General features: G+C 45.7%; 1 protein-coding gene across 1 annotated transcript in view; it reads left to right on the forward strand.

Annotated features, from left to right (window-relative positions):
* LOC147429733 (Nucleotide-diphospho-sugar transferases superfamily protein) overlaps nt 1–22,943 on the forward strand; it is a 55,597-nt gene that overhangs the window by 402 nt on the left and 32,252 nt on the right. The window contains exons 3-5 of the mRNA XM_086495974.1: nt 16,352–16,406; nt 16,516–16,622; nt 16,931–16,976. Coding sequence (XP_086352100.1) covers nt 16,352–16,406; nt 16,516–16,622; nt 16,931–16,976 — 208 coding nt within the window. The remainder of the gene's footprint in view (nt 1–16,351; nt 16,407–16,515; nt 16,623–16,930; nt 16,977–22,943) is intronic.

The following is a 22,943-nucleotide window of genomic DNA, read 5'->3' on the forward strand; positions in this document are numbered from 1 at the left end:
TTCCTGTCAAATGCTAGCAATGGGCAAGCTGGGGGTATACTGTGGATGAAGTTAAGCTTGGGCACTTACAATGCAGGGCATATGAAAAACAAGGGGAATATTTCCTGAGGGAGAAATCCCTGTGTCGTTTTTTAAACCATTATTCGGTTCTGATAAACAAGCCATTTCCAGAGGGTCTTGTTCTCACATAACAAGCATTTGCTTAACGTTTTGGCTTGCGGTTTTCTGTTGATATATTTCGGGTTTTGATTGACTTGTGAGCTTGGCTGCCATCCATACTTTGGTATCCCTGTAGTGAGTGGGTTTGCTTCATCAAGTTAATTTTTCTCGCAAATTTAAATATCTAAGCACCCCATGCTTTCCTTTGATTTTAATGTTCAGTTCCTCGACGTCGATAAATGGTATGGCTCTCTTCTCCTTTCTCTTCAGGACCTCGTGTCCCAATATCCGCCTCTTTCCATCCTTTTGCCAGGTCTCGAACTCAAGTCTTGTTCTTTACCCAACCTTGGTTACTATTCTCATTGATTTTTGAGATGACTACTTAGATGATGTGCTCTTTAGGTGTTGATGTGGTGAGAGATGATACCTTATCAATTGGTGTATTGGTTGTGTTTGCTGCTTGCTTTCCTTTGATGTTGATTTGTTCTTCGTATCATTGTATGCGTTGCTTGGCGTGCTTGAGTTCGTTATGTAGCTCTTGGTCCGAATGTTGCACTTGATTGATTAGCTCTAGCAGGTACTTCTCCCATGGGGATGGCTTCGCATTGGGCTTCGATGGTAGAGAGGTAAGTACCTCAGAGAACGTTCTTTTGGTAGCCATGATTCTCGGCAATATTGCATGTGGGTTTACATAGCCTACAGATTGTCACTCCTCTTTTGTACTTCCTCAGGTGACAGGCCATTGAGCATCTCCCGAGGTCTCTTATGTACACAGAATACAACCCCTTTTCTACCAAAACAAAAAAAAGGAGAGAGAGAGAGAGAGAGAGAGAGAGAGAGAGAGAGAGAGAGAGAGAAGAAGAAGAAGAAGAAGAAGAAGAGAACCTAAATGTCGTTGGAAACTATCCCAAGAGATCTTAAAGATCTATCCGACGAGGAGAGTTGAACTTAAGACTTGTTATTTGAGAGGGAAATGACATAACCAATCTACCACACTTGGGTGATAGAAAGGTTACATCATTTCCCTCTTTTTATTAACGCCCCCCCCCCCCCCCCCCCCCACCCCAAAGACACACCCCGAGAAGAAGAGAATTCTAACGTGGTAGGAAACTATCCCAAGAGACCTTAAAGATCTATCCTCCGTACTCCTTTAGACTTTGGATCGGGTTTAATGCTGCTATGTGAGCAGATTATTGCTCTTAAAGAAGAGTAAATATCCTCATTTACACCTTTTTAAACAAAACTAAGATCACTTTTCCAGATACTGCTTCTTGCAATCATGCAACCATGCTTAGGCATGCATTAGATGACATACATACAAAAATTCCCCGACTCAAGTGAATCTTGTGTCCGTAAGACATCCTAATTTACATAAGTACACATGATTGCAGTAGATAAGACGTACACATATACTCACAATAGATACATCACAGGACATAGAATAGAGTTTCACACACCATTTCAACGATGGCTTGTGTCAAGTGAGCTTGTGCATTTTGATTTGATACAGTAGTCTAATGTTGGTTTGTGCCAAGACAAAGTACCCAAATGTGCCCTGATGACAAATCAATCCAAGGTTGGTTCGTGACAACGTATACATGGTTCCATGTTATGCGAGTGCTAGAGTTGCATCTTCTTTCCGATGGTGGCTCTAGTATCTCCTAGGAGTAGGTTAAGGAGTGGGTTTTTTGGTGGCTGTGCTGGTTGTATGTGAGGTGGACGTACCTTCATAGTGGTATTGGTCACATGTGCTGCACACCTGGTAGGTTGGCATGAGACAAGACCCCAGTCCCAACGGTTTTCTGAGGTTAGAGTCTCTTTATATATGCAGTTTTTCCCTTTATGTCTGGCTGGTGACCAACTTTGGTTCCTCGGCCATTTAATCATCTTAGTGAGAGGATGTGGCATGTTTTTTAGGGTGCCCCTATATATCTGGGTTGTGGGGTGTGCGCGCCATTTGGAGGTAGGGCAAAGCTTCTAAACATCTTATATGGTTTTCAAGGTTCCCATTGTTGAGGATGCAGGCCTTTAGGCCAATACCATCACAAACTAACCGCTCACTAATTCTAATCTCATTCTCTCTTATTGATAATATAGAACAGTAAAGAGCTCACACATAGTGTGAGAAGAAGCTCTGACACGGGTTGATGAATGTGCAATGTGGAAGGGATGCAAGGAAGGAGAGAGAGAGAGAGAGAGAGAGAGAGAGAGAGAGAGAGAGAGAGAGAGAGAGAGATTGATTTTGGTGGAGCTGGAGTTTGATCTTAGGGAGACAATTAGCAAATTGTGGGTGTTAGATACCGCATAGAGAGCGGTCTTTTTAGATGCATTGCGGATCACTATGATTGCCAAGGGAGCCCGGAGTGGCTTGGTATATCCTATGCATATATATGAGGTACAAGACGGCATAGTCTCGATTTTGTTGTTGGCATGCGTTGAGCGAGTGATGAGATGTGTCTCCTTCACGAGTGAGCTTCACCATGCTTACGAGACAGAGTTGTTAGCAATGCAAGACGTATCAGTAGACTTTGTAGAGATAGAGATAGAGATAGAGCGGCAGTGCCGTGCCCTAGTGAGAGATATCAGGTTTCATTGGGGTCTGCTCCCTAGAGATATGAGGTGTCATTGGAGTTCGTGCAAACAGAGGTAGAACGGGTCTGCTCCCTAGAGACAGAGAGAGATGACAGACATTGAGTTCTTTGATATGCTCATGCTAGAGGCTAATGAGTTGATGCTAGGACACATAGTTCCACCTATAGATGAGAGGGATGTAGCATCGTAGCCATCCCATTGTCCGCGATGACACATACATATGTGATAAGTAGTCCTGATGATGCAGTGCATGCAGATAGCGTTGAGGAAGCTAGTACAACTAGGTTTGCGCAAATTTCATCGGTGTTCGAACGTCTCATGTACGACCTACTACTGTCGAGGCCCAACCTGGCAGCTGCAATGGGAGCATTTGCAGCAAAGATTGCTAGTCGTACAATGATTGACACTGGCATGATGTCAAGTGACACATCCAACCCTGTGTCCATGGACAAGCTATAGCATGACCAGGGTTCAGTTCAGTCAAGTCAGTCTAGAATAGGAAGCGATCTGGCACTTTTGTGAGTTTGTTCGCAGATCGTGCATGTCCAGACACTTAGATTAGATGCATATCCTTTGGTTGCACACATCATGACCATCAGATTTCCATCAGAACCCATCAGGAGCTTTTTTACAGTGCATAGACCTATTTTTCCTATTTTTGATATTTTTCACTTATTATTTTTAAGTGACTTTTGTTGGGAACTAGGTAGGGCAAATTTACTAAGTTTGTATATAAGAAGACCTAGCGCTAGCACTTCCTGGCAGAAGAGGCAGCAGGAGCACCTTTGCTCAACAGGCAACTTCTCAGCAAGACTCACTCTATCAGCAAACCTAGCATTTTTGCTTTGGCAAGGCCTAGCGTTTTTGGACAAGATCAGCCCCGGCATTTTTGTTTAGTAGATCAGCCTCGGCTACCGCAAGACAGCAGAACCTAGTGTTTCCAACAACAGCACAGCAGATAGCAGATTTCCACCGCAAGGACAAAGATCAGCCCTAGCGTTTTTGCATCTGCAAGGCACTTCAGTGTTTTTGCAGATCATCGCGACAGAATCAGCCATAGGACCAGCGTTTTCAGTTTTCAGCCTTTAGACGCAGCATAACGAGTCCCGAACCTCGCAGATCTCACCTTCCCGCAGCAGTTCCTTGCCGCTCGGTGGGATCCATCGAAGTTTGCAGTTTCAGCCCGGAAAATGCAGATTTCAGCATCTGCGTTTTCAGCGCGTCGTCGTCGCATCATTGCCATCGACATTGTCACCGACATAGAGTCAGAATCAACATATTTAGATTTGCAGATTTCAGCCCCGAAGCATTTTCAGATTCAGCCTGTCTCATCGTCGTCGACATCGTCGACAAGTCCAAGCATTGTAGAGATTTGTGCAATCATAAGTAGACCGCTCTCGCCATAGAGAGTGGGGCCTTCAGAGGAGGGTTTGACAACTTTCTGGTGTCGTATTCTTCTCTCTCTATCTCTCAGTCTCATGCACTTCCATTCATTGTGTCCATTCGCTTTGTTTGTGTCCATTGCACTCTCTCATTAAAGAACGGAAGGCTCTCCCTTCCATAAGTAAAAGGAACCTTGAGCACAATTCGGAGCACTCATCTTGAGCAAAGTTCAACATTCATTCCCTGCACCTTACATTGGTATCAGAGCTTTGGCAGTGTTCTGTACCACTCAAGGAAAGAACCACGAACCACAATTTTTTTTTGCTTGTTGAGGTTGCACGTAACCCAAGTCCTCTTGGGTGTGTCGATTCCTAATCGTGTTTTTGAAGAGTGACAGGAAACCCAGGAAAGAAGGGCTTGTCCAGCCTCCCCTTGTGGCTCTTTTCACTCATTGAGAGCGGACCGTGCACTTAGCGGCCGGCCAATCGACGTGAGGTGGGAAAAAGCAACCTTGGTGTGAGCGCAAGGCCGCCAAGGGGTGCGCCCGCAGAAAAGAGCAGAACTCGGGTGAAGAGAAGATCCTGCTCTAACATAGATTGCAAGCGAAAGAAGATCCGCAAGAACCTCAAGAACTCAAGAACCCAAAGAACCAAGACCCCCAAGAGCCCAAGTTCCTCGTGAACTTAGGAACCCAAGACCACACGAACCCACAAGAACCCACGACTTCAGTGGATGGTCATCACTCGAAGCGGAATGGATACTTCGCTTGGAGGTGGTGAGCATGGGAGTGGCGAAGAAGAGTTTTTCCCCACTAGGAGGTTTTTCCGACCCTTCCCCATCTACACCAAGGATTGCACTAACTCCTATGGAGGCTTTGGACCAGATGTTTATGGAAGGAAGTTAGAACGCGAAGCACGAAATGCAGAAAGAAAGACAGAAATTGATCGTAAGTACGAAAAAAGAATGGCAGCCATAGCACGTGAAAGCGACGAAAGAGAGCAGAATTTGATCGCGTGAACAAAGCAAGACAAGCAATGAATGACTGACACATGAAAGAGATGTTGCGACTCTTTTCTCAAGTGCAGGTATAGATGCAAGAGATTCGGGAAAAGGAGACTCTCTCCGTCTCTTCTTCTCCCAAGCATGACACACAAGATTTGCATGATGATAAGCATGATCATTTGGATGACAAGGATAAGCATAAAAATTGTATGATAATGATGTATGATGATTTGCATGACCAAGATGTGATTTCTCACAAGCATGATGATTTGCGTGAAGATGATGTGATTGTTCACAAGGATGATGTGTTAGTTGCTACTTTCTCTAGTGAAGCTAACCTCATTGCAGATTCGATCAATCACGAAGAACCGATCTTGGCTTTCAAGCCTAGGTCCCAAGAACCCCCTCAGGAACAACCGATCTTGGCTCTCGAGCCTAGGTCTCAAGAACCCCCACGGGAAGTATTATGTGTACGAATGATTAGTCAGCACGCATTGTACGAGTGTTTCATTCGTGATCGTTTCCTGTATTTTAGTCAACGTCCTTATGTGATTCCTTTTCACAGGCATGACATATTGTATGTTGAGCACGATTCACTCATGAATGAGCACGGATGTATGTGGATTTCTCATGAAAAGCTGAAAAGTATGCATTCAAGGAAGTCATATTCCATGTCTCTTCCTTGGCACGACACAGTCGTAGAAAGAGCACAAGAAAGTATGAGCACCAAGCATGGGCATTTCCATTGTGTTTTGCCACAGTTGATTGATTTAGATCAGCAAGACAAGAGTCGATCTCATTGTTTGCGTGTGTGTGGTGAACGGTTTGGCACTCCGTCTATTTGTTCATCTACATTGCATGCATAGTCTTTTAGGAAGACAAGATTTTTTACAGTCACTTTACATGGAATAGGTATGTTCATGTTTTTGTGTTGGAAGTGGTTTCAGGAATTTTCAGCCATGGAGATTCTTGAAGAAGGAAGAAGCATGACTCTGGACGAAGCATCGAAGGAGCCACAGAAGACTTTTTCGCTTTCGGTGCGGCCCAATGAAGCAAGCGGTGCAGACCTTTATGAAGTTCAAGTACCGCACGACCCACGCATCAGAGTGGGCCGGCGAAGAGTCCTTTCCAGGATTCCGGATGTTGTCGGCGATCTCCCTCGACGCCATACAGATCGGTACTAGTACCTCACTTTGAAAAGGAGGGGATGTCACGTGACACATCCAACCCTATGTGTCCATGGACAAGCTACAACATGACTAGGGTTTAGTTCAATCAAGTCAGTCTAGAATAGGAAGTGATCTGACACTTTTGTGAGTCTGTTGTGCATGTTTAGACACTTAGATTAGATGCATATCCTCTGGTTGCACACAGCATGACCATCAGAACCCATCATGAGCTTTTTTACAGTGCATAGACTTATTTTTCCTATTTTTGACATTTTTCACTTATTATTTTTAAGTGACTTTTGTTGGGAACTGGGTAGGGCAAATTTATCAAGTTTGTATATAAGAAGATCTAGCGTTAGCACTTTTTGGCAGAAGAGGCAGCAGGAGCACCTTTGCTCAACAGGCAACTTCTCAGCAAGACTCACTCCATCAGTAAACCTAGCGTTTTTGCTCTGGCAAGGCCTAGCACTTTTGGACAAGATCAACCCTGGCATTTTGGTTCAGTAGATCAGCCTCAGCTACCGCAAGACTGCAGAACCTAGCGTTTCCAACAGTAGCACAGTAGATTATCTCTAGCGTTAGCAGATTCCCACAGTAGATAGCAAATTTCCACCGCAAGGACAAAGATCAGCTCTAGCGTTTTTGCATCTGCGAGGCACTTCAATGTTGTTGCAGATCATCGCGATAGAATCAGCCACAGGACCAGCGTTTTCAGTTTTCAGCCTTCAGACACAGCAGAACGAGTCCCGAACCTCGTAGACCTCACCTTCCCGCAGCAGTTCCTCGCCGCACGGTGGGATCCATCGGAGTTTGCAGTTTCAGCCCAGAAATCGCAGATTTCAGCATCTGTGTTTTCAGCGTTTCGTTGCCATCGACACGTCACCGACATAGAGTCAGAATTCAGCAGATAAAGATTTGCAGATTTTAGCCCCTTAGCATTTTCAGATTCAGCCCGTGTCATCGTCGTCGACATCGTCAGCAAGTCCAAGCATTGTAGAGATTTGTGCAATCATAAGTAGACCGCTCTCGCCATAGAGAGTGGGGCCTTCGGAGGAGGTTTTGACCTTTTCATCTCTCTCTCAAATCGATTTTGGGCACCTCAGTTGCTCATGTGTCCTTTTGAAGGCTTCCAGACTTGCCAAGTGTCCACCTTGCCCATTTGGTTTAATTTCCACCAACTTATGAAGTCTTGTCGAGGGCCTGAATGAATTTAATTGAGCCTAGCCACTCCTTTACTAGTCCGATTTTAGTGCCGATCGACCCAGCCATCTCGTGGCTACCTGGCCTTGACTCATGCAGGTGAAACTCTCGGCCAACAGCAGTTTTGTAGTGGCCATGCAATGTCCGAGCATTTGTGATTTCAAAAAGAGGGTCCCAAAAATCGAATATAAATCAAGGGAAGGAAACCAACAAATGAAGGTAGTGTTTGTCACAGTTTGGTGACAACTCGCTTTTCTACTTCACATCCATAGTGGTATAGTGATGACTTCACCACATCGCTACACTTGTCTTGCAAAGTTCACAGGATTTCATCATGTGAAGAAGTGCCGACCATGTCGACAACCAATCCAACAAAGGGTGTAGTATGTTTGGTGGGTTGTGGGTTTGTGGGAAGAGTTGGTTTCCACAAAAGAAACCGGGTCGTGGGGATGTTGTGGTATTTAGTCAATACTATGCATGATGGAGCTGATGGTTATATTGTTTTGTGGGTGACTACCATGGGTCTATACCTTGCACTTTCCTTCAAGGATGAATCTGGGTTTATCCTGGATTCATCTAGGTATATATGATAAGTATGACCGGCTTGAAACCAATGTTCTTGGACAGGAATTATCCTTGCAATACAGTGAGATTGAAGATTTAGAAGGCTTGTAAAAAATTTGGGTCAGGCTCTGCTTACAGATTAGTAATTTGCCTAGCAGTGGGAGAAAGGGAAGTGGGTTTGGTCACAGCTATTTGTGAAGTTTTACCGCAGTCATTTGATAATAAAAAGCAGCATGATCCATAAGCTCTTGCATAGTGGAGAATTCAATCTTCAAATGTTCTCTCATAGGGGAGAAGGTAATCCATAGCTATATTTCTTGTATTGATGGACCAAAGTACAATCTTTGAAAATTGAAGCCAATAAGTAAGCCGGCCAAAAACAAAACCAAAGAATAAAATGGCCAAAACAACCTTGAGATGGACAAAGTGTTGGCGTAATTCCTAGGGTGGCCAACCCAGCCAAGGGCCAGTGGGATGTGCATGTGTGATGAGAAGCTTGTAAGCGTGAGGGATCTTGAAGGTGAACTTAATGCTCTAACATGCGTAGCCCATTGCCATGCCTTGTTTATGGATTGCATAAGGAAGTTGCCTTGGGTACATCATATTGATGCCACCAAGATCATTACCTTTTTCCGCAAGAAGCGTCACATATTGGCCATCTTGAGAACTTGAGGCAGGTGGTATTTCTTTATTTATTGATGAAGCAAACAAAGTACATTAACTGTCTACTTCTCTGCTTGGAGAGAACACTCTCACAATTTGAATACAATTGGCATTAAGGCCTTTATTATATAGCTCTTGGATTTTTTTTTTTTTTTTTTTTGAGTGATGGAACATTTGGACAACCGATACATTCAATTGAGTTCTTCCCTAAATTGATCTCTTGTTTTACTAGTGGCAAAGAAGGATAGATCTTGGCACATAGCATTGACTAAAGTGCACCGAAGAAGATTGCTATCAAAAATGGGTTTCCTATTCGATGAACTAACGACTTCTTAGCTTTTGTATGGTTTCTTGAGGGCATGTTTCTTGAACATCCTCATGACTCCAGAGAGAGAGAGAGAGAGAGAGAGAGAGAGAGAGAGAGAGAGAGAGAGAGAGAGAGAGAGAGAGAGAGAGAGAGAGAGAGGTGAAATGTTATATTAACGTCTTCAAAAGGCCAAAGTGACCTATGAGACCAGAAAGTTACAATTGGGTGGATCTGATACAAAGTCAGAGTAATAAAATAACAACATAATAGAACAAAAATACTATGGAATCCTAAGCTGCTCGATTTGAACTAAGCAAAGTAAGTAGCTAGCTGGGATAGCTAAATAGTTAAATCACAGGAGATCCAGCATCGGTCGTTGGCGGATATCATCAATCTCCTCCATGGTCAGTAGTTCGATCGAGCGTCGTGCATGCCTGGCCAGAGTGATCCGAATCTCCTGATGTAGCCTCCGTCGATGTTGTGTAGTCCTTCGCAGTCGTGGGCGCCTAGATCTCCCTAGTTCAATCGCTCGATCGATCAATGTGCCTCTGGTGTGAGACGAATGTGAGCTCTGCTGTGGGAGTAGCTCCTCCGGTTATCTAGTGTCTGCTCTAAAGAATTCAGTGATCCGTCTTTGAGATTGGCTAGCCTCTCCACTCTTAGGCTATCTCTGTGTTTGCGCAGCTTGAGCAAGAACAAACCCAGGCATCTCTGATCCTCGTATCCCATGACTCTGGAGAGGTGGTCCAAAACCCTCTCTAAACAAGCAATGGAAGCGGCCTCGTATCTCGTAGTAGACGGGGCAGCGGCATGTGTAATGCAACTTTGTCTCAGGCTCCATGTCACACAAGGGGCATGTCCTGGCCTCTGCTGGTACTCCTGTGTATTTGCCAGTCTCAATCCGCAGCTGGTGAGAAGATGTGCGTACCTAGCCAATAGCACATCGTATCCCATGAGACACGTGGGTGTCCATGTATCTGGGCTCGTCACAAAACTGTCCTCCGTAAGCTGGAGAAGATGCTCTCTGTAGAAAGCCATCTTCGTGCCCAACTCCTGTGCTGGCTGTATCTATGTCCTCTTGGTGTCTAGTTGAGTCAAGTCTTGGCGGATAAGCCTGATGATCTCGGATTGTGTAAGAGTGAGAGATGGTCCATCCTGTGAGTACTGGAAGGGTGGCAACTTGTCTATGCTGAACCCATGCGCTTGAAACCATGATGTCACCAATCTACCCAATGCTGCATGGGCTCTAGTCAATCTGGTGAAAAAGCAGGTCCGCTAAAAACCACTCCAAGGTAAGTGTAAGCATCTGTATACTCCATAGTCTCCTGGCAGTATGTGAATGTAGGTGCTGACCTGCTGATCCACTGTGGGGTGGTATTAAACACCATAACCTTGGTTTAACCAAGGTTGACAGACAAACCACTTTCGTGGGCAAACCTATACAAAGCATCCAAGTGACGTTGCATCCCCTCCGGAGAGTCGGAGATCACACAATATCATCAGCATATAACAATAGTGGAATCCATGTCCCTGCCCAGTGCCAACTGTGCACCTCTATCACCATCGCTCTCAATGTAGTCAGAAACCTCATCCACAGACATACTGAACAGAGTAGGAGAGAGCAGCGGGTGTAAGGTGCAGCGGAATGAATGTTGTATTTTCTCAAGATTAGTGATCTTTATTGCTCAAGGTTCCTTTTAGTTCTTAGGGAAAGAGAGAGCTTTCCGTCTTATGGAGAGTGCTATGATCACGAACAAAGTGAGTGGATATTGTGCGTGCAAGTGAATGAGACTCAGAGAAGGAGAGAGAAGAGATACGACACCGAGAGGTTTGTAAAACCCTCCTCCGAAGGCCCCACTCTTGTCGGCGAGAGTGGTCTACTTTGATTGCACAAAGGTGTACAATGCGAATGCAATGGACTGATGCAATGGGACTATGCCGATGGCGACGACGGTGATGACGACGACGACTTAGGCTGAAATCTGTGATCTTCTCTAGGCTGAAATTCTTGGACTGTTTCGGGGCTGAATTGGGCTGTTTTCTTGCTGTACTTATGGCTGAAAATGATCAAGTTGTCGGGGGTCTTGCTGATTGTAAAAAACGCTGAAGACTTATACCTAGCAGGCTGCGTTTTTAGGGGCTGTTGTACCTGCTGAAAACGCTGCAACAGCAGGGCTATTCAAGGCTGAAAAACGCTGCAATGCAGCAGTCCTAGCGTTAGTGGTTGCTTGACAAAAACGCTGAAGGGGTAGGGACCAAAAACGCCAGCATAAGGCTGATTTAAAAACGCTATGATGGGGCTGATCTGCAGGTGGGTAAAACGCCAGAAGGTGGAAGCTTCAAGGCGATGGATCTGCTGCTAGAGAAGGAAACGCCAAGGGAGGGGTGGTGATGGCGATGGATCTGATGCTGAGGGGGGGTACTGTTGAGAAGTTGCCTGTTGAGCGGGAAGCTCCTGCTGCCTCTTCTGCCAGAAAGTGCTAACTTGGGTTTGCTTATATATTAACTTAGCAAAATTGCCCTACCTACTTTTGTTGGAAAGTCACTTAAAAATAATAAGTGAAAATACCAATAAATAGGAAAATAGGCTAAATGCACTGGAAAATTCCCCTAACTGATGCTAATGGATACTGATGGGAATTCCGATGATCATGCTGTGTGAACCGGAGGATATGCATCTATGCTAAGTGATTGGGCATGCACGGTCTACGAATAGACTCACAAAAGTGCCATATCACTGCTAATCTAGACTTGACTGAACTGACTGAACCCTGCTGTGGTGTAGCTTGTCCACGGACACATAGGGTTGGGGGATGTGTCACGTGACATCGGGCAGCCCTACTTCACCCCAATAGTGGAGTGAACCGGTGTAGATAGACCCTCAAAGGTGCGTACATACCCTACTACTGATCTGTACAATGCCATGATCCCCCAAATGAGCTCTGTGGGTACTCCCATCTCATGTAATCTGCGCATCAATCTAGCTCTGGGTACTGTATCAAAGGCTTTGCGGAAGTCCACAAAGCTACAATAGATCCATGTCCCATGAGATCTGTCCTCCTCAATGATGGCCCTGAGTGTCAAGATATGGTCAAGAGTAGAAAAGCCTCTCCTAAACCTTGCTTGCCTAGCTGCACGTATGCCTTCCCTCTCTGCCCATCTACTCAGCTGCTGCTCAAGAATGGATTCGTACAACCATGCCAGTGTGTCCAATCATGATAGTGCGATAATTTCCAGGCTCCATAGGGTCTCCTGACTTGAAGATAGGTACAATCGTAGATAGGCTCCAAGTATCAGGCAAGCCCTCACACATGGCACGGTTAAACATAACTGCTAGAAACTCTGCTAGTAGATCTCTGGTATGCATGAAATGCTCAGCCACTAAGCCATCATGATCATATGGTCTCTCCTAGTTCTTATCCTGTCAATGGTCTTCTTCACCATCTCAGCGGTGAAAAAAGCACATGTGTGTGGGTATGGATCGGGGGGGTTGTCTAGGTAGTGTGTACAAAGATGATGCGTACCGACCCTAGGTCTTTGTAGAGGTAATGGCGGGGGAGGGGGGGGGGGGGGGGGGGGGGCTGCTCATGAAAGAGCTGCCACACCTCACGCGAGTCTTGACTCAAGAATAACTGGTATAGATCCTTCTCTAGTCGAGCCAAAAAGGCCCTCTTCTTTCGCCGCACTAAGCGTCGGAAGTCATCTGTGACTGTCTGTGAGTGATGTCCCCCAAAAGCACCTCCCTCTGAAGTCTAGCTCTAGTATGGCGGCATTCCTCATCATATCAGCTGTTCTGAGGCATGCTCCCTGAACGGCGTCTCTGCTCAGGTTGGGTGTGTGGGTATGCCTCTGTTGCTACATCATGTAATGTCTGTGTCAGTATAGTAGTAAGCTCCTCAAGAGGTCTCCCTGGCTCCTCAATGCATAGGCGTCTGTAGATCTCGTCTATGTATGCAGAATCCGTCTTCCGCGTGAAGGAGCAGCGAGTAGGGGTTGCTACCCGTGGCTTGTGTGTTACACTGAACTGGAAGGAGATGGTCAACGACACAAGAGCGTGACCCACTGCCACCCCAACCGGTCTGGGCCCAACTGTGAGATCTTGGATACTAGAGATGAGACTCGGCTGTGCCATGACATAATCCACTGTGCTGGCTCCATGTTTGTGTTGAAAGCATGTGAAACCTCTCGCAGCGGGAAATCTCTGTAGGCAATTCAAGATGGCCAGTCCATGTGCAGTACCCATGTCTATCAAGTGTCGCCTATACTCAGTATATTCCACATCCTGTGATAGTTTGGACAGGCATGTCTCCACAACATCTGGCTCTCTCAGCATCTCTTCTGAAGCTTCATAAAATACTATCTGGTGATGGGCAGTCCTAGCATTGAAGTCCCCTAGAATGATAATGTCACCATCTCTAGAGAACTCCCATATGTCATCATCCAAAATAGAAAAGGGGGACTGTCCTCTGGGTGATGCATAGACTGACATACTCGGGGGAAAGTAGCAAATAGCAATGTAAAGATATTTGCCTGTCTCTGCTCTCAGTCTCACCCACATGTACCTAGCCTGCTCATCCCTGCGGGGTATATGTATCAATGGCTGCAGCTCCTCCCTAAATAACATTGCCACTCCCCCTGAGCCCCGTCCTCTGTGCTCTGATCGCGTCTCCTGTCACCAAGCTGTCTCCCATCTGTATCCATTGATGTGAGGCATAGATTGCCCAAGGGCTTGATGTGTCTCAAAGTAGAAGATGATGTCTCTTCCAGTAAAAACTATCTTCAAAAGAACCCACATCAAGACGCATAGATCCATTACAATTCCAAGCGGCAACTTTGAGTGTGGTCCCATAAGTCTCGCACCGTCATGTGGAGCGTCGCTCCAGTATTACCACTCTTCCATCTCGGTAAAAGGCAATCTTGCCTTTTCTCCTTGCCACTCTAATCTCCGGCATTACCTCCTGCATATGAGCGATCTGCGAGAGGGTAAGATCATCCCTGAGAAAGATGCCCGTCTTTTTGAAAGTTGGCCTTTTCTTCAAAAAGATGACCTTCGCTTCCATGGAGGGAAAACGAAGGATGAGTGCCCTTTCTTTCGAGGTTTCCCCATTGCTTCCATTTTTCTTGTTGCTCACTCTCCAAGCTCTTGTGTGCATCGACTCACGAACCCCCATAAAAGCCATGAGTTCTTTTACCTCTTCGTCCACATTATCTTTGTCTTTGAAGCCACAATTCTCACATGTAAATCGCGCACTTCTTTGCTCCTCCTCTAGTATTAGATTAATAATAGTGGGTGTGGACGTGGACGTTATTTCCTTGCCTTTTCCTTTCTTGGCAACCTCGATCCATTTCTCGGCTTCATCCGCCTTCTGTTGAGTCTTTGTTGGTCCCGCATCAAGCATACATTTTGTGTACCCTTGCAATTTCTGCAAAAAAGTCTGCAATCTGAAATTTTTGAATTTTCTTGAATTTCCTGAATTTTCTGTATTTTCTGAATTTCTTCAGTTTTTGCCTGCAAACTCTGAGAATTTCTGAAAATTTGAAAACTTCTGGAAATTTCCCTGTAGTGTGATTTCTGAGAAGTGTGAAAATGTGAAAATCTTTAATTTTTCGAAATCCCTGTTTTGCAGATTGACTGTGTCGGGCCTGTACTTGCCGGGGGGAAAGGGGGGGATGCAGAAAATGCAGGGGCAGCGTGATGGGGGCAGAGAAGCAGGGGCAGCACAACGACCCGGGGGGGGGGGGGGTGAAAGCACAGGTGCAGCACGAGGGGGAGGGTGAGTCGAGGAGACTGGCTGGGCGAGGGGGGGGTGGCAGGAGGGGGCAGCGTGCGCGCGCGAGAGAGAGAGAGAGAGAGAGAGAGAGAGAGAGAGAGAGAGAGAGAGAGAGAGAGAGAGAGAGAGAGAGAGAGACTACTCTACCTTCCCATCAAGGATGGTGGGTGTACTTCGATCCCATCTGAGGAGACCCGATTGTTACTCAGCAGGGGACTCTAGTCTTTAGCATCGCCGAGACTGGCCATCATGGACGTCACATCAGATTGAACTTTCAGGGTGAGGTTTCACTTGATTAGAGACTGATTGCCCATTGGCAGCCTGTTAGAGTTCTTTCCAAAGAAGGTCATGTGTCGGCCTTGTTTTCACTGTTGAGGAGGCTCTACTTTGGAGACTATGGATTTGGTAGGGCAAGCACTTGTTTAGTTGGACTGGGATCTTGGAGAGTGGCACTGGCCTTCGTTGAACGATAATGATGCCCCTCTATCCTTTTTTGAGTACACAGTCTCCCTTGGGAGGAGGCTTCTTTTGTAAACCTGCATCCACCTCATCGTCCACGCCAATCAGAGGTGTGGCAAGATCAACACATCCTCCTAGCTTTCCAACAACAATTTTGGTCTTGCATGTGATCCCTCCGGATCAGCCGCAGGATATGTTTTTTCATGTGGATGATAGCACATGTTGGATTGCTTGTAGGCACTTGGTCGGCTGTCATTGGTCATGATCCGACTTGTCAGAGATGTACTTTGGAGCCCGAGTCTTTGAGGCATTGTTTTAGGGTTTGCCCATATGCGTAGCCAGTGTGGATGGGTGTTTGTTATTCCTTATCACCGTGACAAGCTACTTTCCTTGTGCAGCGTGTTTTTGGTTGGGATGAGAGCCTCCATTCCTACCTTTGAAGTAGTGGTCTTCTTCACATTGTTGCCGCTCTTCTTGCAGTCATCCTTGTCAATCCCCTTCGCTTTGCCGGTGTTTGCTTTGCTGGCGACTTTGCTTTTTAGCGTTAACTTGGTGATTGAATTGTGGTCCTTCATGGCACTTCACACTGGTTGTTTTTCTTCGTCATCCTGGATGGGCACCTTCTTGTTGCAACATTTTTTGTCATCCTCTTCAACCTCTTCTCTCCCATCCTTCGCCTACTTGTGCGGTGGTTGCCTCTCAATTGTTCGTTTGGTGCTGTCTAGGGTTTCTTTTCCATACCTTCTTGCAGCAGTTTGGAGGTGCCTCTCTTTTTGATGCTTTGTTGGATACCCTCTCTCTCTTCCGCCTTCCTCGTACAAGGCTCTTTTTACCATTACTAGGACGGGTTTTTCCCCTGGCAGCTTTTTATGCTTTTTGGCCGTTGGCCTTTGTAATTGCCTACGGGCGTCTTATGTATCAATTTTTACTTCCTCTTGGGGCAAGACCGTTTTGGGCACTCCAAGGGCGGTCAAGTAATAGAATCTTGGTATGCTTTTTTTTTTTTTTTTTTTTGAGAGAGAGAGAGAGAGAGAGAGAGAGAGAGAGAGAGAGAGAGAGAGAGAGAGATGTTACTCTTATAGGAGTGCACACACAGCATTTTTAGAGGACCCTACTTCACTTGAGAATCACGATAAGGTACACACTCTTTTAGTTTACCAACAATCTTTGTAGGTTGTAATGTATGGGCCATGAAAGTTTTCCATATTTTTACTTGAGGTTCTAATCCTGTTTGGAGTCATTACAGACTTTGTGTCCTTCTGTTTTTGATCCTGCACAAAAATATCTATCGCTTATCATTCCTGCGTTCAACGAAGAGGACAGACTACCTGTGTATATTGAGGAGACACTGAGGTAAAAACTTCATACTACTACTCTATGTTTGTTCTCTCTCTCTCTCTCTCTCTCTCTCTCTCTCTCTCTCTCTCAGTGCATGTCCATTGACACTAGCTTGCTCATCACTTCTGCTGCACTCTCATTGAATGCATATTGGTATGGTGTGCATGTATTGAATGTGTTTTGCAGTCTTGATACTCATGCGTTGGGTATGATTTGAAAAAGCACACATGTAAGATGAACCTGTTTTGAAGGAGGGTTTGAGCTAATACTTGGAGCCTGCAAATGTAAAGAATGTAACTCTGTTTAACTGATCGGGTTCTCAGGTATTTGCAACGACGGGCTTTGATTGACAAGACCTTCACGTACGAGGTAAGAATTGTATGACACATTTTCATGCTTATTTCTGGTTTTTGATGCATCTTTTACTTGTTTAATTTGAAACAAAAAAATAAGCTTGATCATATTTTCTGGACCCTGTCACAAACTGATGACGTGGTGGTACACACACAGCAGATGACGTGGCAGGCTGTACGACAGCTTGCTGATGTGGCAAACAGTACGAACATCCTTGGTTTTGCGCTGGCTGCTGATGTGGCATCCTGTACGGATTTTCGCAATTTGCGCTGGTGCTTTTTGCTGGCAGATTTTGGGAACAGTTGCTTTTTGGAACTCTTTGCTTTTGAGTTAGAATCTTTTGGACTAGTTTGCTTTTGAGTTTAATTGCTTTTGGCACTTTGCTTTTGGCATCCCTTGTAAGAATAAAAGGAGCCCAATGGCCTCACTTTTCAGAGCATTTGGGCGCAGAGTCTGAGAGCTGAGGACCCGCGGGAGTTGTACTTTGATCAAGCATTAATATAAAAGAAATACCAAAAAGGGCGCCAATCTTTGGGGCCAATCTCTTTGGGCAGGGAACTATGTCGGGCCGTGTCGACCAAATCGAACTGTGATTTTAAAGTTGTGAATAATTTCAAGTGATTCTCTCGTGTGTCGCGTCAGATTCTCGACTTGGGGTGCCCAACCTGTGACCCTCATCGGGAGAATCGTTTTCTGTATTTCCTCTCCTCAAAAATGAGCTCCTTGACCCTCGTGAGATGTGCGTGTATCCTACGTGTTGGTTTGGCACTGGCCTTGATCATTTATATGACCTTTGTTGCACTGTGTCATTTGTGTTTACTAGCAACAGAAAATAAGTCATAACAAGCAGGAGCATTTACAAAGAGACCTCTCCGCAAAAGGGCCTTCGAGGGGGTTCACAACAAGATAGTCTTGGAGATATCAAGGAATTAAGCTATCAAGCAATTCATAAAGATGAAGGGGTGATCATATAAATTAAATCGAATATCCTAACCGATCTTGGGAGAGTATAGCAATGGACTTTATCTTGGATCTTTCAAAGACTCTCGGTGGGCATGATGGAATTTGGACAATAATTGACATGTCCAGTAAACAGTCCAACTTTGTTCCGGTAAAGAAGACGATCATTTGGCCAAGCTGTTTGTCTCACAGATTTTTCGATTACATGGCATGCGTTAATCTTTAATGTTAGATAAAGATCCCCAATTTACGAGCATGTTTTGGAGAATACAAGCAGATGGCTTAAATTCTCGTCCTCGTTTCATACGCAGACAAACAGGCAATTGGAGATAGCCGATTCAGTGGTTTTGGACTTGTTGAAGTCATATATCTTTGATCAAAAGACTAAATGAAAGAAATACTTGCTTCTCGTGAAGTTTGCTTATAACAAGATGGTTCATGTCTGCGGAGAAGGCGTCATTTGAGATCATCGAGGGTGTTAGAAAGGTTCCAATTATTCTGAGCACCAAGGACAAGATTTTTGAAGTAGATCACTATACAAGGATCTAGACACTGCTTTTACCAAGGTCAAGGAGGCTTTAGAGAAGTCTAAAGTACGACATAAGAAGGGTAGACAAGCATCGACGTGACTTGCAATTGAAGGATTGGGCACTACTCACGTTTGAGAAAGCAAGTCTTCGAAAGCCAAAGGGTAAGGGGAGGCTTTTTCCAAAGCTAAGTATGAGATACTGTGGGCCCTTCCAGGTACAGGAAAAGATCAATGATGTGTCCTTCTGGCTGAAGTTTAAAACCTAGATCTTTACCATTTCAATTCCGCTGCACCTGACATAGCTTTGAAGATTTTGCACTAATCCGCTAATCTTTGATTTTTTTTTTCCTCAAGTGTTTGAGTATGTTATAGCATTTTGCCCAAGGACGCTTCTCTCACTCAAGGAACTGCAAGACCTGTCATTGCGTGTAGGACCGTGCGCCTTGAGCGTAGGAAATGCAAACACTATATACCGGGGGTTATAGTTGTGGTGCGCTTGCGAGAGGGTAGTTGACTTGGTGTGCGCGCTCGACCAACTCAACATAAAGAAATTCTAGCATGGATATTTACAATCAAGAATTCTTCGACATGACAGATCGCATCATTCAAGACAGACATTGGAAACATGAAGATGTTGATTGCGAGTATCAAGATTTGTTAGCAGCCTAGACGACAAAGGAAGACATCAATTAGATCAACCTATTAGATCTGGAGTCTTGGCATTGTTTGCACAACCATCTCTCCCACTGCTTGGAGAATTTTATCATTCTAGAAGAGGTATTGTATCGTCATTAATCTGTACACATCGTTGGCAGCACATGGGGTCCACACCATTTGCATCTTCTTAGCAATCGATAGCCATCAATCCAGAGCCAAAGGGTTCCAATCTGAGGCAACCACCGCAGGAGTTTGTAGGCATCGTGAGCCTACATTCGTAGCCACATTTGTTGCAGAGATGAGGATTCATCTAGAGCTTTCATCATATGGAAATCTAGTCGAAGCCCAAAGAGGAGTCTCTATCTTTGAGGAGTTTCTTGGCGGTTTCATGAGACATCATACAAAGGACTTGCCATGGTTCGTGGGCATTCCAAAGGACATCCATTTGTGAGAGTGCGCGTGTGTGGAAAAGAAAGAGAGAGAGAGAGAGACCCCAAGAGGAGCCTCTATCTTCGAGGAGTTTCTTGGCGGTTTCATGAGACATCATACAAAGGACTTGCCATGGTTCTTGGGCATTCCAAAGGACATATCCATTTGTGAGAGTGCACTTGTGTGTGTGGGGGGGAGAGAGAGAGAGAGAGAGAGAGAGAGAGAGAGAGAGAGAGAGAGAGAGAGAGAGAGAGAGAGAGAGAGAGAGAGAGAGAGAGAATAGACCACAAACCAAAACGCTAGAGTAGGAAAGAGGGGGCGATCAACCCCCCATGACTACCAGAACAAGAGACCCATATAATGATCAGATGATGGAAGTGGGTACCCCCCTTGCCCCATAAATAGGTGCCCAAGGGGAGATAAGGCAATGTCAGATAAAATCCCCCACAACCCACCAAGAAATAAATGGAATATGAGGTCGCCCGAAAGTGCAGTTTGTATGCGTATGCAAAGGGTGGCCAGCCCGGAGGCACACTAGCCGTACATGTATGCCCTAGACCTATGAAACAGCAGAGTGGTGTAAATCTAACATCATCTTCATCTCCCATTCGGTGTTGCTCTTGCCAATCTTTCCGCGTAGGGGCAACATAGGCTGGCCTGTAACCTTTGTGAACATCGGTGTTTGTATATCTCGCTATTCGCTCGACGAGCATCCATCCGGTTTGCAGTTTGGTTCACACCATCCGAGTTGGGGCAACAAAGGTTATTGTTTGCTGGTAACCAACAAGGGCGTCGTTGATCCAAGAGGCAATCCATTGTTTGCGAGTAGATGCATCATCATCATCCTTGTGTTTTGGACATTTCCACATCACCCAAGGGGGCCTCTCTCTCAAAAGTTGCCATGGAAGACATCATCTAGAAGGAACTTCATTCGGGACCATCATATGGTGTACATGGAGTTCGGTACCAGTACCTCACCTTAAGTAGGAGGGATGTCACCTGCACATGGCTCTTTGTGCCATGTGGACATGCTTCATCTAGTTCTAGAGCCAATTTTTCAATTTTGGAACCCTCTTGCATAAATGGATTGTACAAGTGTTTTGTGACAGATGTTATTACACTACGATGCATAGTAACAGGGAATGGTCGTTTTCAGGTCTCCGTTCCCCGTTCCCCGTTCCCATTCCAAGTTCCCGTTCTGAATCCCCGTTCTGTGTTTCAAACGTGAGTACCCGTAACAGGGAATGGCATTTTGTTTCGCGTTCGCGTTCCGCGTTCCCGTTCCTTGTAACTATGCTACGGTGGGCATCTGGCCTGACGTGTATATAGTTTTCAGTTAGTGGAATCCAACGAGCCATTCCTGTCAGAGTGTGCAGCGGAAGAATGACACGAGAGAGAGAGAGAGAGAGAGAGAGAGAGAGAGAGAGAGAGAGAGAGAGAGAGAGAGAGAGAGAGAGAGAGAGAGAGAGAGAGAGAGAGAGAGACATGAGAGGAGGCAGATGGTGGAAAGGGTGGTAGCCCAATAACTCCAGATGGCAAACTCTACACGATGATGAGACAATACAATGAGGGTGCCCCTCCTATATATAGGAGAATAGGGGCTGGTCGAGCAATAATCCTCAATATAGCCCAATGACCTAAAAATATGACCCTCCAATATAAATGGGGGAATATGTGATCAAAACAGGTCTGAAGTGGAAAATGTGATGAACAACTCTAAGTGTGCCTGAGATCCCTGTCTAGCAGGTGTACGGGTGGCCAACCCACAACCAAGGGCCAGTGCACGTGAGTGGTGAGGAGCCTGTAGACATTGTGTGAAGCATTTGGAGATGAAGAATGTTTTGGACTGGAGTGGGACCCCCACTCAACAACAGATGCGGAGAAGCTGTCAAGGAGAATGCAACACGCCTGGTAAATCTGGAGAAGATGTGAATCCCGGAAGAAAAGGACGAGGAGCGCCAGCCAAACAACACGACAATTCGTACAACACCAATGTGATGATGACCAAGGGCGAGGAAACTCCGATCAAGTCGCATAAGAAAGCTGATGGAGTGGCAAGCTACGGAATAAGTCGCTGAAGAGGATTTATATGAGGAAGCAACCTAAGATGAGCGTCCAATAGCGCATCGGTGATGATCACCACTAGGATGGAGGGACCTAGTGTAGCAGCATGAGACAAGACATGGGTGTTAGATTTACACCACTCTGTTGCTTCACAGGTCTAGGGCATACTTGTACGGCTAGTATGTCTCTGGGCTGGCCACCCATAGTCTGGGGCCGACCGCCCACTTTTGTCCGGGCGCCCACATATATTTCCATATATATCATTTTTCTGTTTGGTCGTGGGGATTTTTATCAGGCCTTGCCCTACCTCCTAGCACACTGAAAATCGTTGGATAGCAGCGTCACTCCAGAGGGAGTGGTGACTTGTGGTTTGCTATGGACACACCTATGCACGCATCAAAGGAGTTCACACGAGATATGGCCATGCTCATGGCATATGGGATTCCGACATTCCGAAAGAGGACACCACCATCTTGGGTGGACAGACACTTACCACTTAACCTCGACACGTCAGATCACTTGCTTACACAAGAGCATCACAGGGACTTAGGGAGAGGATCTTGGATCTCTTCTTGGACGGGTTCATTGCTTGGATCCACAGACTGGAGTGGGACTTGAGTGCTTTGGACTCTCTTGGAGAGTTTACCCGCGAGATGCGGGGGATCAGGCATCCCGCGACTACATCTGGAGTCATGCGGAGCTTGGCTTGGATGGTAGTGCAGTTGCTCTTCTACACTCCTGATCATTTGGATTGCTACCTTTAGAGTTGCTTACACTCACCCTCGATAACCTTACAACAAATTTATCCCCCGACTTGGACAGTAGGCCACTCCCAGCTCATTCACATTGAGAGCCACACCGAGTTGCGGTTTGGTGGCGTTGGCGTGGATTATGTTTTGGTTGACACCGGAGGATTGGAGGTAGGAGATACAAGCAAGACGGCGTAGACAGATTGTTCTGGCCTTTCCTGTCACGAGGACGTGGCAGTCATTAACCATGTCACAGAGATGTGGCAACTGCTAACCTTGGTTGTTGGTTTCTTTCCAATGGGGTTTATTTTATTTGTTTAAGACCCTCTTTTTGAAGTAGCAAACGGTCGGACATTGTATGGCCAATGTGAACGGTAGATTCACCCGCAGACGGGAAGTGGTCGGCACTGGAATTCGTATGGTAAGAGGATGTCTAGGCTCAGAGCAAGATCATATAGGTCCCCCCGTCGCACTTAGCAAGTTGGTGGATACTAGGAAGTGAACTCAATTAAGGCGTAAAGTCAAGGTGGGACTACCAACCAAAAGTATCCGACAGTTGGGCCACATTGCATTTTTTGGATGCGGTCCCAATGA

This window comes from Adiantum capillus-veneris, chromosome 22, assembly GCF_014529385.1.
Source record: "Adiantum capillus-veneris isolate H3 chromosome 22, ASM1452938v2, whole genome shotgun sequence".
In the NCBI taxonomy this organism is placed as follows: Eukaryota; Viridiplantae; Streptophyta; class Polypodiopsida; order Polypodiales; family Pteridaceae; genus Adiantum; species Adiantum capillus-veneris.